The 12409-nt window shown below is 42.7% G+C and overlaps 2 protein-coding genes across 4 annotated transcripts in view; one reads left to right on the top strand and one right to left on the bottom strand.

Annotated features, from left to right (window-relative positions):
* Nucleotides 1–357: 357 nt before the first annotated feature.
* On the top strand, nt 358–3549 carry KLHL34 (kelch like family member 34). The gene has a single exon (XM_082278617.1). It carries the CDS (start codon nt 1139–1141, stop codon nt 2924–2926), a length of 1788 nt encoding a protein of 595 aa, XP_082134743.1. The 5' UTR covers nt 358–1138; the 3' UTR covers nt 2927–3549.
* A 154-nt stretch (nt 3550–3703) lies between these two features.
* Nucleotides 3704–12409, bottom strand: part of CNKSR2 (connector enhancer of kinase suppressor of Ras 2) — a 209303-nt gene continuing 200597 nt past the window's right edge. For 2 of the 3 annotated variants that reach the window (XM_082278612.1, XM_082278613.1), the window contains 2 exons: nt 9702–9898; nt 3704–6652 (listed from right to left, as the gene is read on the bottom strand). In XM_082278612.1, coding sequence (XP_082134738.1) covers nt 6437–6652; nt 9702–9898 — 413 coding nt within the window. In that variant the 3' untranslated portion in view covers nt 3704–6436. The remainder of the gene's footprint in view (nt 6653–9701; nt 9899–12409) is intronic. The other variant, XM_082278615.1, reaches the window with a different exon arrangement.

Raw genomic sequence — 12409 nt, 5'->3', positions numbered from 1 at the left:
GATAATCCCTGTGTAAGTGCTTCTAATTAGGACAAACAGAAAGTGAGAATGTTGAGCAAGACAGCTCTGGCCCATTCCTGGGGGCTCCTGGTTTGCTCCCAGCTGGTAACTGAGAGCATAATTATGCAAACCTCCTCTATAAACAGAATTTGGTTTATTATGGCCGAACTGGGGGAATCTATTTTTGTCGCCACTTTGTGCGAATGTGTTACCCTTGCGATTTCCAGCCAGGTCATTCCAAGTCAGCTGCTTTGGCTGTGGCTGTCAGTGGAAGCTCCTCCGTCCATCCAGTCCCTGGACCCATTTCTCACCCGCCTGGGGTTGGCTCCTAGGCAAGGAGGACGAGGGCATGAGCCTGTGGCTATTCTGGTAGCTGTGAGCTATGGAGGTGTCACGTGAAGCAAAGAGCCAGAAATGCATGTCAAATCGAACCAGTGACTAATCACGGTATTTTGGTTGTCTTAGTGGCTGCCGGGGAAAGATTTATGGGCTCAGAAAATCTTCCCGTAATGATCCCTGGGAGCTGATTTGATCTTCGGCTGAGGCTTCCCAAGACTGTGTGGAAAGAGGACGGAAAGGGGGCTGCTGTCCCAGGGGCGGTGACGTCTAAACTGATCGGAGTTCAAAACACAAACAAGAGGAGAAAAGTCAGCGCTCTCTTCTCATCTGTGTCTGCTCAGAGCCATGTGCTGGCAGCCAGAGAGGATCCCTTTGATCTGCCTGTGGAGCAAGAATGGTCGGGGGAGACGGCTGAGACACGAAGGGCCACTTACTGGGATTGTCATCTAGCTCCCTCATCTGTCACCTGATGGCCAGCCAAGCAAGTGCTCGGCACAACAGTGGACCCTTCATCCTTGCACAACTTGTGGAGGCAAGAAAAGTAAGCACCCTGCAGCTGATATGACGTTCAGCTTTTTTTTCTACAAAGGAATGAATTGAATTCACTACAAATCTACTAACTGTCCCCCTATGCCAGGCAAGAGACTGACTTGCGTTTTTTGTTTTGGGTTGGGCTTTTCTCTAACAGCTGGAGGTCTGCTGGGCATTCAAGCAATGGCTGTTGAGTAAGGCAGCTGTTTCAATATCTAATTGCATTTTAGCTCTAATAGCTCAAGGGGAAAGCATTGCATTGTCTGCCATGAGCTACTTCCTTTCCTACTGCAAAGCACACTGCACCGCCGTGCTCGCCCAGTACCAGAGCCTGAGGTCAGAGGGCTTTCTCTGTGATATTTTGCTGAAAGTGAAAGAAAATGAGTTTCCTGCACACAAATCCTTGTTGGCATGCTCCAGTGACTACTTCCGAGCCATGTTCAAAAGTTATACCCAAGAGTCTAAAGCCAGTGTTATTCACCTACAAGTTGTCTCACCCACTGGGCTCCAGCACATTCTGGATTTCATTTACACATCCCTGCTGCCCCTTTCCTTTGAAAGCCTGGAGGATACCTTGGAAGCTGCAAGCTACTTACAAGTCACTGATGCTATTGGTTTGTGCAATCAGTACTTAGTTAACAATCTTGCCTTGGAAAACTGCTGCTTCTCTGCCAACGTGGCAAGGAAATTCTACCTGCCAGATGCCCTAGCAGCCACAGAAAAATACATTATCAAAAATGTCTGGAAGCTGCTGGATGTGGATTTGTCAGGACTTCTCGAGCTGAACTTCAGGTCTTTGGTAGCAGTGATTCAATCACCAGATCTCCCCATGGTGGAAGAATGTCGCCTGTTGAATCTTGTCCTGCTGTGGTTGAAGCAGGATAAATCCAGGCTGGATCATGCAAGCAGCCTTTTAGAGCACATAAGATATGGTCTCATCCCAGTGGAAGAGCTGAGAAAAACCTACACACAGTCTGAAGTGCCCCTCTCAGCAGGTATTAAGTGCTTGATCATAAAAGCAATAAATTATCACACATCTGTATTCAAACAGCCTGTCATGCAGGATAAGTTCACCACACTGAGGAACCAGAAAACTCGGATCCTTCTGCTGGGGGGAGGGACAGCAAGCGAGGGGCTCATCACCGATGTGGTGGCCTTCGATGTTTACAATCACAAGTGGCGAACCCTTACGCAGCTGCAGGACAGGGTGCAGAACCACAGTGTGTGCGTGGTGGGGAACTTCCTTTATGTCTTGGGTGGGGAAATACAAAGTGGTACCCCGGGTGATGCTAAAATTGAGAAGACCTTATCAGTTACAAACAAGGTCCAACGGTATGATCCAAGGTTTAACACATGGACCCAAATCGCAGGCATGCTGGAAAAGAGATGCCAGTTTTCCTGCTGTGTCCTAGGCAAGGATATCTTTGCCATTGGTGGAAGGGGTGAGGATGGGTCACTGCATTCATCTGTGGAAGTCTATGACATCAGCAGGGATAGATGGACGAAGGCCAAGGAATTGCCATGCAGGATACATGGCCATGCCAGTGCTGTTTGCAAGAACACCATATACATCTCTGGGGGCAAGTACTCGGCCCCAGCCAGCACAAGCAATGACGTTTACTCTCTGAGCTCACTTGAAGTGCAGTGGGTGAAACGAGCCCCAATGAGCATTGCTCGGTTTGGGCACCAGATGGCAACAATCAGGGAAGCCATATTCACCTTTCTGGGATTATATGAACCTTTCTCTGAAATAGAAAGGTACGACCCCGATCAAAACCAATGGACCCGGTTAAGACCGCTAGTCTACGATCGATTCTCCTATGGCCTGGCAGTGGTAGAGGAAACAGCTCTTCTTATTGGGGGAAAGAAATGGCAAAACTCACTGGAGGTCTGCACGCAAGACGTGGTTGGCTACGACATCGACAACGATGGCTGGGAAGAGATCTGCACGGCCCCTCTGCCGTGGTGTGGGCTGCAGTGCGCCGTGCTCCAGCTCTCTGAGGTGCCCGAAGAGCAGGACACTGACAGCCAGCAGAAGAAGCTGCCCAACTGCTGAGCTCCCATGCTGAGCAATATCCATCCCAAGAGATGAGCGAGCAGGGCGGTCCTGGAGAAGAAGAAAACTGCAGCCGCACTGAATGTGAGAGTGGAAGTTATACTTGGATAAGCCAAATGCTTGGTGGAAACAGGCAAGAAAATCTGGCTCCAGCACAGGAAACACATCTAGGATTTATAATGCTGGAAGCTGATCTCACTGAGCAAGGATGTAACCAATAGCCCATTTAGAGGCAATAAGTGAGAATCATAATCCTTGACTTTTGGAGAGTAATACCTAGATAGCAATTAGTAGATGTTGAAGTCAGATTTTTCAAGTATTAAAAAATATAATCCATCTTTTCTGTTTTCTTAATCACAGGTAATTTTTCCAGCTGGTAAGTGCTATTGAATTTTTATGCTATGGCTAAGCAAGAGGAAAGAGAGCTGTATAAAGACTAGAAAATTGATACCTGCAAGAATTAGTAGCAAGTATTGCCAAGGAAAAGGTATTATTTTATATACTACATTCTAGGCAAGAATGTCTTAGCTAGCCAGCATGAAATTACTGGACAGAAAGCAGGGATTTTTCACTATGTAGACTCAGCTACAGCTGAAAGTTAAAACACTGTTTATTTGATAAAAGCTCATTTCTCTCTCAGTGGCCTTTGTTGTAGAACACCTTCCAGATGTTTATTTTGTGTTATTTTAAAGATTCACGCTACTGGTGATGTACATTTCTTTTGTATCCAAACCCTGTGTTAGCTTAGATGGCCAGAGCTGAATGGGAATCCTTATCATCAGCCTCCAAGAAGCTTGTTACAGGAGGAACAAGCTGTTACTAATGCCTTGGCATTTACCTTGGTACCATACACTGCTTTATCACACCTGTGCATAAGGGCAAAATTCTTCATTGCCGTTGAACTGCTACATGAGAGAACCATGCAGTCAAAAAAGGTTTACTTTCATCAAAGAGTACAAAGGGGAGGGAGGTAACTGAAGGTTTTCAAAAGTCTTTACTCAGTGTCTGCCTACATATGAATCAGCAATAGTGTCACTCCCTTTTGGCCACACTGGCAGCGTTTGAAGTCACACAGGGGTACTTTATGATACAGGGATATGTGAAATGCAGATAAAATGGTCAGATGCCATAGAATCACTCTGGTATGGAGTAAATTGAATCTTGAGCCATAAATGTTCATTTAAAAGCTAAATTTATTGTACTTCATTTTACAGTGTTCCCTTTCTAGGCTGAGAATTAATACAATAAAAATATATATAGAAGAACATTTAATAGTCTTAAAAGAAGGCAGCACAATGGAGAGGACACATGTTCTTTGTCACTAGACTAGCTTAAAAAACTGTAATGTTTAATTTTCACCTTTAAAGCAATCAAGCTAACTTTACTAATGTAAAGTGCAGGCAGAATGGCTGTTGCATAGCAACAGATCTAAGTCTTCTGAACTGCCTTGGTTTTGACAAGGAATCAACTACACAATGTGCATATACATCCATCAGATATAAAGAGTTTTTCTTACGAATATATTTACTTTTGGTCCAGTAAAACAATAGCAAGAGAATCTAAATGCTTGGAACAATAGCACAATCCATTTCAAGTCAAGCATTTCTTAAGAGAAATTTACAAAAACCTCACAAATTTAATATACAAGTCAGTACCCATGCAGTAAATAAATGTCCAGTTTATACAAACAATATTCTTCTAATAGTACAAATCTTACACTGGATCCAGAATTCTATACAAATGTTAATACATGATTTGTCATCCATACAACTTGAATATAGGATTACTGAAAATGGGCTACAGAAAGGCCACTCTTCTGTACAGTTGTGCAAAATCTGCAGAACATTTGCAATCCAAATGCAATAACAAGATAGAAAATGAGGGGAAGAAAGAGAAGAAGAAAGAAAAAGAGAAAGGGGAGCAAGAGAGAAAAAGGGGAGAAAGAGAGAGGAATAAAGTAAAGAAAGAAAGAAAGAAGGAGAGAGAAAACAAATCTGTCCATTCTTTCCTTCATCCCTTCATGGATATAACTGCCAGGAAATATCAGAGCTCATAAAGATTGAAGTACATTCACTGAGCTGTACAGGCAATAGTCTCAAGTTGGTTAAGAGGACAACTCACTAAAGTATAAAGGAGGCTTTTCCTTTCCACATGAGCACTATTAAATCATGGCATGAGTCCTAACTTATGCAGCAAAATACGAAGAGCAGCAGAAATATTTTGTCATTCTCTTAACATTTTTCAAAAACAAGCCCATAAAAAGTAAATATATGATTTAAGAGTTCCCTCCCACTTTTATTTCAGGCATGTGCCTAGCTCTAAGGATCTTTTTCCCCTCATATTCACTGGGTTGTCTTCAGCAGATAGGAAATTTCATGGAAGTTTAAAACATTTTAATTGGCTTGTGAACTCAGCAGAACTCAGACACATCCCTTCCCCTTCAAAAGGGGGAAGGATTTTTTACTGGAGGATTTTTTACTCCTCAGTTATTTTTCAGGTTCTGTGCTCAGCTCTGCTCTCATCACACATTATCCCTGCATACAATACAGCCAAATTTCGCAGCTCAAAAAACACATAGGAAACTACTTGAAAAATCCTATTCACTCCTTTTCTATTGTGGGAATCTTCAAAGCATCTCAGATTTGAAGCATTTCACTGGGAACCTTTTCCACTGCTGCTTTTCTGGGCTGAAGAAATGCTGCTACCAAGGATGTTGAAAGTCTACATTTTCTCTTTTGCAAAATCTGCACATTATACTGATACCTTCAGTGCAAAAGCATCATCAATCACAGTACCATGACTAATTTTTTTTTTCAATCAACCTAATGTGATTAAGAGACAACACACAATTTGGTCTTAATTATAATACAAACCAGCATCCCTTTGTACTGGTGGTAAACCTTAGCAATAGGCTTTAAAAAAGCACAAGGAAATAAGACCTAACCTTTTGACACTTAAATTCACATTAGTCATTTTTCTGTCTGCCGACTTTCACCCTTCTATGTGTTTGACAAAACTGAAATATGACCACTGCATTACACTTTTTCCCTGTTATTTAAGAAAACTCCTAGAGTTTCTCATGAAATATAAAAATTGGTTTTCTCCCACCACCAAAATAGTACCTGCACTCCAAAAATGCAATGCAATACTGGAATTATATAATACAAAATATCATTGTAAAACTGACCTTTGATAACAAAAGCTTTAGCATGTGGAACTTCCTGCATGAAGGCCACAGTCTTCCAAAAATGCTTTTAAATCCTTCTCTTCAATAGCTAAAGATCATGTTTTTTAATTCACAGAAGGTAAACACGAGCAGAGCATTGGTAGCATATAAAATATACAAATCCTCATTAAATAAGTGGTATCATTGACCATTGAAGGCTTACTTCACACAGCTGAGTAACATTAAAATATCATTTACTAGAGCTTTCACATATTGATATAAAAACTACTTTATGCACTTAAGTAAAGGGCTGGAGTGTAGCAAATGGACAAAAAGAGAGACCTTTATACATGTGTTTCTATGTAGGAGTGAGTGTGTGCTAACGAGGCTAGAAGTGCTTCAACCTCAGACGAGCCATTAACAGAGTCCCTCGGGGGGCTGCTTTCGTAGACGTTCATGAAGAGATCAAGGTACATTTGCTTCCATTCTTGAAAGTCTCTAGACGTCAAAGCTGGATTATCCAGAACCTTATCTATAATGGCTACTTCTCCTTCCCTGGCCTGTGAGAGAAAAGGAACAAGCAAAGAGTTAATGCAAGTGATGAGTCACTGGCAAAATCAATCACATGGGTGGAAGGAGAGAATGGGGGGTGCAAACTCAAGCCTCAGAGCCTCTGAAAGTACAGGGACTATGCTCTATGAGCACTCACAAACAGGAGCCCTTTCTGCAGGGTGTCACGCTTCCCTCTGTGGGACTTGGGCTTCCCTTGCCTTGTCCACAACCCTCGGTAAGAGTCCCTATTCCCCCACCTGCCTCCTTGCTCAGCCCCAGAAAATGCAAGCCCTGTACTGTTTACTATTAGCTGCTTGCATTTGTCAGGATGGGTTTCACACGACAAAGTGCCATCTCTTTGCTCTTGATCAGCATCAGAAATACTGCGTGGGTGTGTGGGTGAGACACACACATAGCCTCCCACCTGCCAGCACACCTATGCCTCTTTACCAGGCTTGTCATGGGGGCATCTGAGCTCTGCATTGCAAAGGCTTGTGCAAGGAGTCCCATGTGAAGGACAACTCATCTTCACTAAAGATCTACTGCATGTGATGGGCTGGCTGGCTGCAACCTCTTCCCACCACTGACGTGACAATGAGAAGGCAGAGAAAGGGGAAACACAACATGCTGCTGGTACCTCCTTATGCATGATTGGGGCAGGGGAAGGAATGTATCAATCCCTCTCTGGTGACTGGTTCACAGGGAGCTGAGGGTCACAGTAAGCCTCAGATGTGCCCATAGCCACTCACGGCTGTTGCAAGTGGTGGAAGCTGGATGCCACAGCCATAATCCTTGGAAACAGCTAACACAGAGGTTTCCAGCACTACTCCTCAGCACAGGAATGGTGTGGCCACCAGCAATCTCCCCTCCAACCTCCCTGCCAGAGGGGTTTCACACTCCCCATGGCTAACTGACATTTTCCATGTCCATACTATGAGTATGTTAAATCTTTCTGGATAGCATGGCAAGGGGAAGTACCAAGCTGTATGTGATGGGACAGATCAGAAGGGTCAAAGACATCTTCCATAAGCAGTACTTTCATGCTTTGCAAACAACAGCAAATTAACACTACTTGCTAGAATACTCAATTCCTGAAGAAGAGGGCAAGCTGAGAACAAGCAGTGGAAAAGAAACCATGGGAACTCCTGATCACCATATCTCTGCTTGAACTACAGCAACTTACTTCTCATAGGTTGTGGCTGGTCCCACACATCTGCACTACCAGCCAGGCAGCTCATACTCAATGACAGGAGAATGATTTTGTGTTATCCCAGGAAAGAGAGCACAGGGGTCTTTCATTAATGACTTAGAAGATGTGACATCAAGAGCTAGAAGCAGTTTGGAGGACTGTCTCTGGATATTACTATGTAGGATAAAATTCAAGGAGAGTTCAGAACATCAATGCCAACACGCCAGCACAACTGGCTGCATTCAGGAAGGAGAAATCAAAGGCACTGATAAAAAGGAAGAATAATTGATTAGGTAATAGCAGTAGCTACTGGTTGATACGATTACCAGTAGGATGGCAGAGGTGGAGCTCTGGGCTGTAATGCAGCTAGTCACAAGTTATCATGATGTCACTACAAACCAAGCTTGTGTCACCCTACACTGCTGTTCTATGCAGGAAACAACAATTCTCTGTCTTTGCTCCTTGCTGCCATTGTGTTTTCCATTACTGGTGTCACGTACTTAAGAATGATTTGCACCAATCACAGTCCAAACAAGAGTGCTGACAGGCTTAGAAAATACGGCTCACAGACAGAGAATGAACAAATTGTGTTTCCTTGGTCCAAAGGAAAGAAGTTCCAGAGAAGTACAAAACCAGGCACCTGCTGGGTCAAGAGGCTGCACTGGTTTCGGACTTCCCTGAAGGAAAGCAATTTCATTTGCAGGAAGCCATTGGTATAATGTACCTCAGGTACCAATAAACACCAACAAAAGAGACAATTCAACATGGTAGCAGGCTGCTCTGGTGGGAGTGACCCTGCCGTGGTACAAAAGCACAGCTACAGTGTGAACCTCCTGCCACCCTGATGTGTGTGACAGCCCTATGATTTTGTTTCCATTTCTCATGCTTGTAGAAGCCATGCGGACAGCTTGTGAATGTTGCCTTTTTTTGCCAGCCTGCAATCCTGCAAAGACTCACATATCAAGATAATAATGCAGGCTGCCTTCAATGAGATGATACAGTACAGGAAGTTAAGCATGTGTAGGATTTTTTTTTTCAGGATGGGAGCCCCGCAGCATGAAAATTATATTGTTTAAATGCTTCTCTAGGTGACAGAAAACTAAATTAATTAATGTTGATAAAGCCCTCGTTGATGAAAGCTGTTACAAAATGCACTGTACAATTATCTGGCGACTTAAAATGTGGTAATTTAATATAGTTAACAGGGTCCCTGAGGAAATCCAGCATATTGCTTGCTGAAATCTCTATCAGGACAGAACTGAAATTGCTGTAACAAACAAAGGAAGCTGACAAGGAGGCTAAATGAGCTGTGGTACATTTAAAATAACCATAAAAATCTTCAAATCTATCATTGCCTCTATCTATTTATTTAATCAATCTTACTGACTAAATACAATGATCCTATCAGCTTACACAGAAACCAAGCACACAGTTTCCTCCTGGGCAAGCTCATCAATTAGAACAGTCAAGTGTTTCAAGAGATACTGTGCCCTTCTGAAGGCTGGCTTTGCTTAACTTTAGACTTTGGCAATTACAAAGTGGATGCGTTTCGGTAAATGAAAAATGTTCAGGGACAAAAAAGGGATTAAGGTTTCCTCCAATAATTTGGTGCCAAATTCTGTTAAACTATCTAGAGGAGGAGCAGCTGACTGAGATTAAATACAAGAAAATAAAGAAATAAAAACTGATCCTCACTTTGACTGCTCTCCCAGGCATGTTTTTCTCTGCTTTTCAAGCAGTGCTTCCCCATGTCGCCCTTGTTTGCACACTGGGCTCAGCCTGGATTCCAGCTGCACACAATAATCTCTGATTACAATACAGCCCAATCCAACCCTGGGGCAGGACTTTTCCTCCCTGTTTTATCTCACCTTTAAAGTGCTTTTCAGAATTCGCAGCTGGTGCAGTTTTTCATTGACTACTGGATCACTACATCTCTTTATAAAAAATTTCTTATACTCCAGCTTAGTGGTAATCCGGTGTTCTCCTAAAGGAGACAGGCTGGCCTGCTCCAAGGCTCTGTACAAATCTTGCAAGGAGTCTGCTGTTTTTTCCTCTATAGTTTCAACTGTAATGAGACAAAGGGGAAAACAAAAAAAGGAGGAAGAAATAGAGAAAGGAACAATGTATCATTAATGTGATTATATGAAGACCTATCAAAAACCTTTGCAAAATGTCTAACAGGTTTAACTAGACCATAAAGAGAATATTTCACACCTCCTAAGTTCCAGAAAAAAGTGCTGCGATGGCTCCTTCTTGCTATTGCCTTCAGAAGAAAGGGAGAAAAACTTTCAAGAATGTAAAATATTGACACACAGAGAAAGAGGGAAAAAACAGAAATAGTGCAAGATGCAGTAATATTAGAGTGACTTACTACCAGAAATCAGATGTCTGGTACTGCAATTATATAATTCTGGTGACTTCCTTATTACAAGGAGAGGAAGCCCTGGAAGGATCCTGCTGAGGAACCCATCAGGGATCAGCTCTCGGACTGAAAGTGATGGTAACAGCACTCAAGAATATGTGATGGTGGCCCTGGAATGACATGACCTTTTCCTTCCTAGAAAATTCCACTTATTTTTGTCTCTTATTTTTGATACTCAGTAGTGTTGTTCAATCCTCAATAAAGCTGTCACTTATGGTGGTCTGTTACTTTACTATTACCTGAAGGTTCAGCAGCAGACTAGAGACTAAACATAAGAGCACAACCATGACTTGGCAGCACAGCAAACCAAAAAAGAGCTGTCTGCATTATAGTTTGGGGTTTAAAAATTAAAATTTATTATATAATATACCAAAATATATAAATATAAAAAGTATTTATTTATTATAGGTTTAAAATATTTGTTCTAACTAGTACTGAAAGCATTTAAAAGGAAAAAATATAAAAGAAAGGTTTTGCTTCTCTAAAACTAAAGCAAGCAAAAGCTGGGGATGAAGTATTACTCTGATATGAGCATTTCAAATGCTTCATTTAGAAAAAATCAAACCAACCTTTCACACAATGTTTCCCCCAGAGGAAACTGTTTGGTGACTCCGTACAAACTTTGCAAGCATCAGTGCAGTGTCAGGATTAGCGTGATCAGGAGTGGTGATCAGGATGAGCCAGGGCAGCCCTTGGGACAGTGTTAGCTGTGTCCCTTAGCTCTGTCCCTGCTGCCCCTTGCACACTGACACACATGTTCATGCAACAGCCAGACACCACCTGTGCATGGCCTCCTGGTTGCTTCTAGAGCCCTCGGGATCCTCCCAGACAGTCTTGGCTTTCCAAGTGGTGCTTGTTTTCCTGGTTCAAGGTGCCTGTGTCCTCGGGAGGCTTTCCTAGAAGCTCTTTGGGAAGGCTGCTTGGTTTCAGGCATTAGCTTTACCCTGAGACTGACCCTGCTCCAAGACAGTAATTTCTACTGGCTGAAACTTTACCACAATACTGAAGTACCCTTGAGTGGCAGTATCCTCAGGTGATTAGAGGGGTTTTTATCAACCACCAAGAAGAAGACAGTTTGTGTTTAGAAGTGACATTTTTAGCCCATCAAGAGCTACCTGAGGCCAGGTATTGTATGCATCCCATTCGAGCCCATACTATGCAGTAGGGCAACGAGTCTCCTCAGGCTCAGGCAAGAACTCCAGAAACATACATCTCTTCACCCCATCACAAAAAGTGTTTGTGTTTGTACAGATCTTTATACAATCCAAGAATTTTGCAATCAGTAACTACTCTAGCTTCATCTCTCATCAGTTTATTCCTTTGCCTTTTTAGAGGGCAACTGTGTTTAAAGCACGCATTTTAATTTTCTTTTTTTAAGAGATACGGAAGTGAAGAAGGGTTGGAGACCTTTTATCGATGGAAGTATTTTGAGTCTGCACAGAGCTCCCTAAATATCATCCCATCCTGTGCTACCCTGCTTGGCACGCTGGGTTCATCACTGTCAATGGTGGCCAAGACTGAAATAAAATAGAAATGAGATGCTTTTCTCTTTCTTGGAATTTTCTTATTAAAACATTTAATAGGCTAAAGGGCAAAAGATTCAGTAGCTGAATACTTAGAGAGTGGTTAAAATCTCCTGTGGTCTTGATTTTTATGCTTTCTTAAGAAGCCCATGCAGCAATGAGGTCCGAAGTTTGGGATCTCTCTATCAGTTCCTATTGCTGAATGCTTATGTCCATCAGTCTGACAGCTGTGGAAGGGGAGTGATTTGCTAAAGGGCAAAGGGAAAAAAAACCTTCTGGTCTGACACAGGAGTATTTGACATCTGTTTCTCTCTCTCTCTCCTTCTCATCTCTTGCTATTCAAGGCAAAAAAGATCTTTCCTCAGGTGTCTCTTCCCCAGCAGGACTGCCAAGGTTGTACCCTGAGCGGATTAGTACAGGCATGGCTTGCTGAAGAAGCAGGCCAGCCCTCTAACTTTGCACCATCTGAATTTACTTTGCTAGAGTGACCTAGAGCCTGGACTGGTAACCAGCCACCACATCCGGGCTTGCCATCAAAAATCCATGGCTTCCTAAAACACAAAAGTTCCCACCAAGACAAAGGACAGCATTTGAGTTCAACCCTAAGGTTCAATACTGAATGACAAGTGCC

This window comes from Coloeus monedula, assembly GCF_965178545.1.
Source record: "Coloeus monedula genome assembly, chromosome: 3".
Taxonomy (NCBI): domain Eukaryota; kingdom Metazoa; phylum Chordata; class Aves; order Passeriformes; family Corvidae; genus Coloeus; species Coloeus monedula.
Note: the sequence above shows the minus strand (reverse complement) of the source record. Positions and strands in the feature narration are given on the sequence as shown.

Bases quoted from the DNA above. Each gene is read 5' to 3' on its own strand.
- KLHL34 (XM_082278617.1), top strand. From the start codon at position 1,139: ATGAGCTACTTCCTTTCCTACTGCAAAGCACACTGCACCGCCGTGCTC.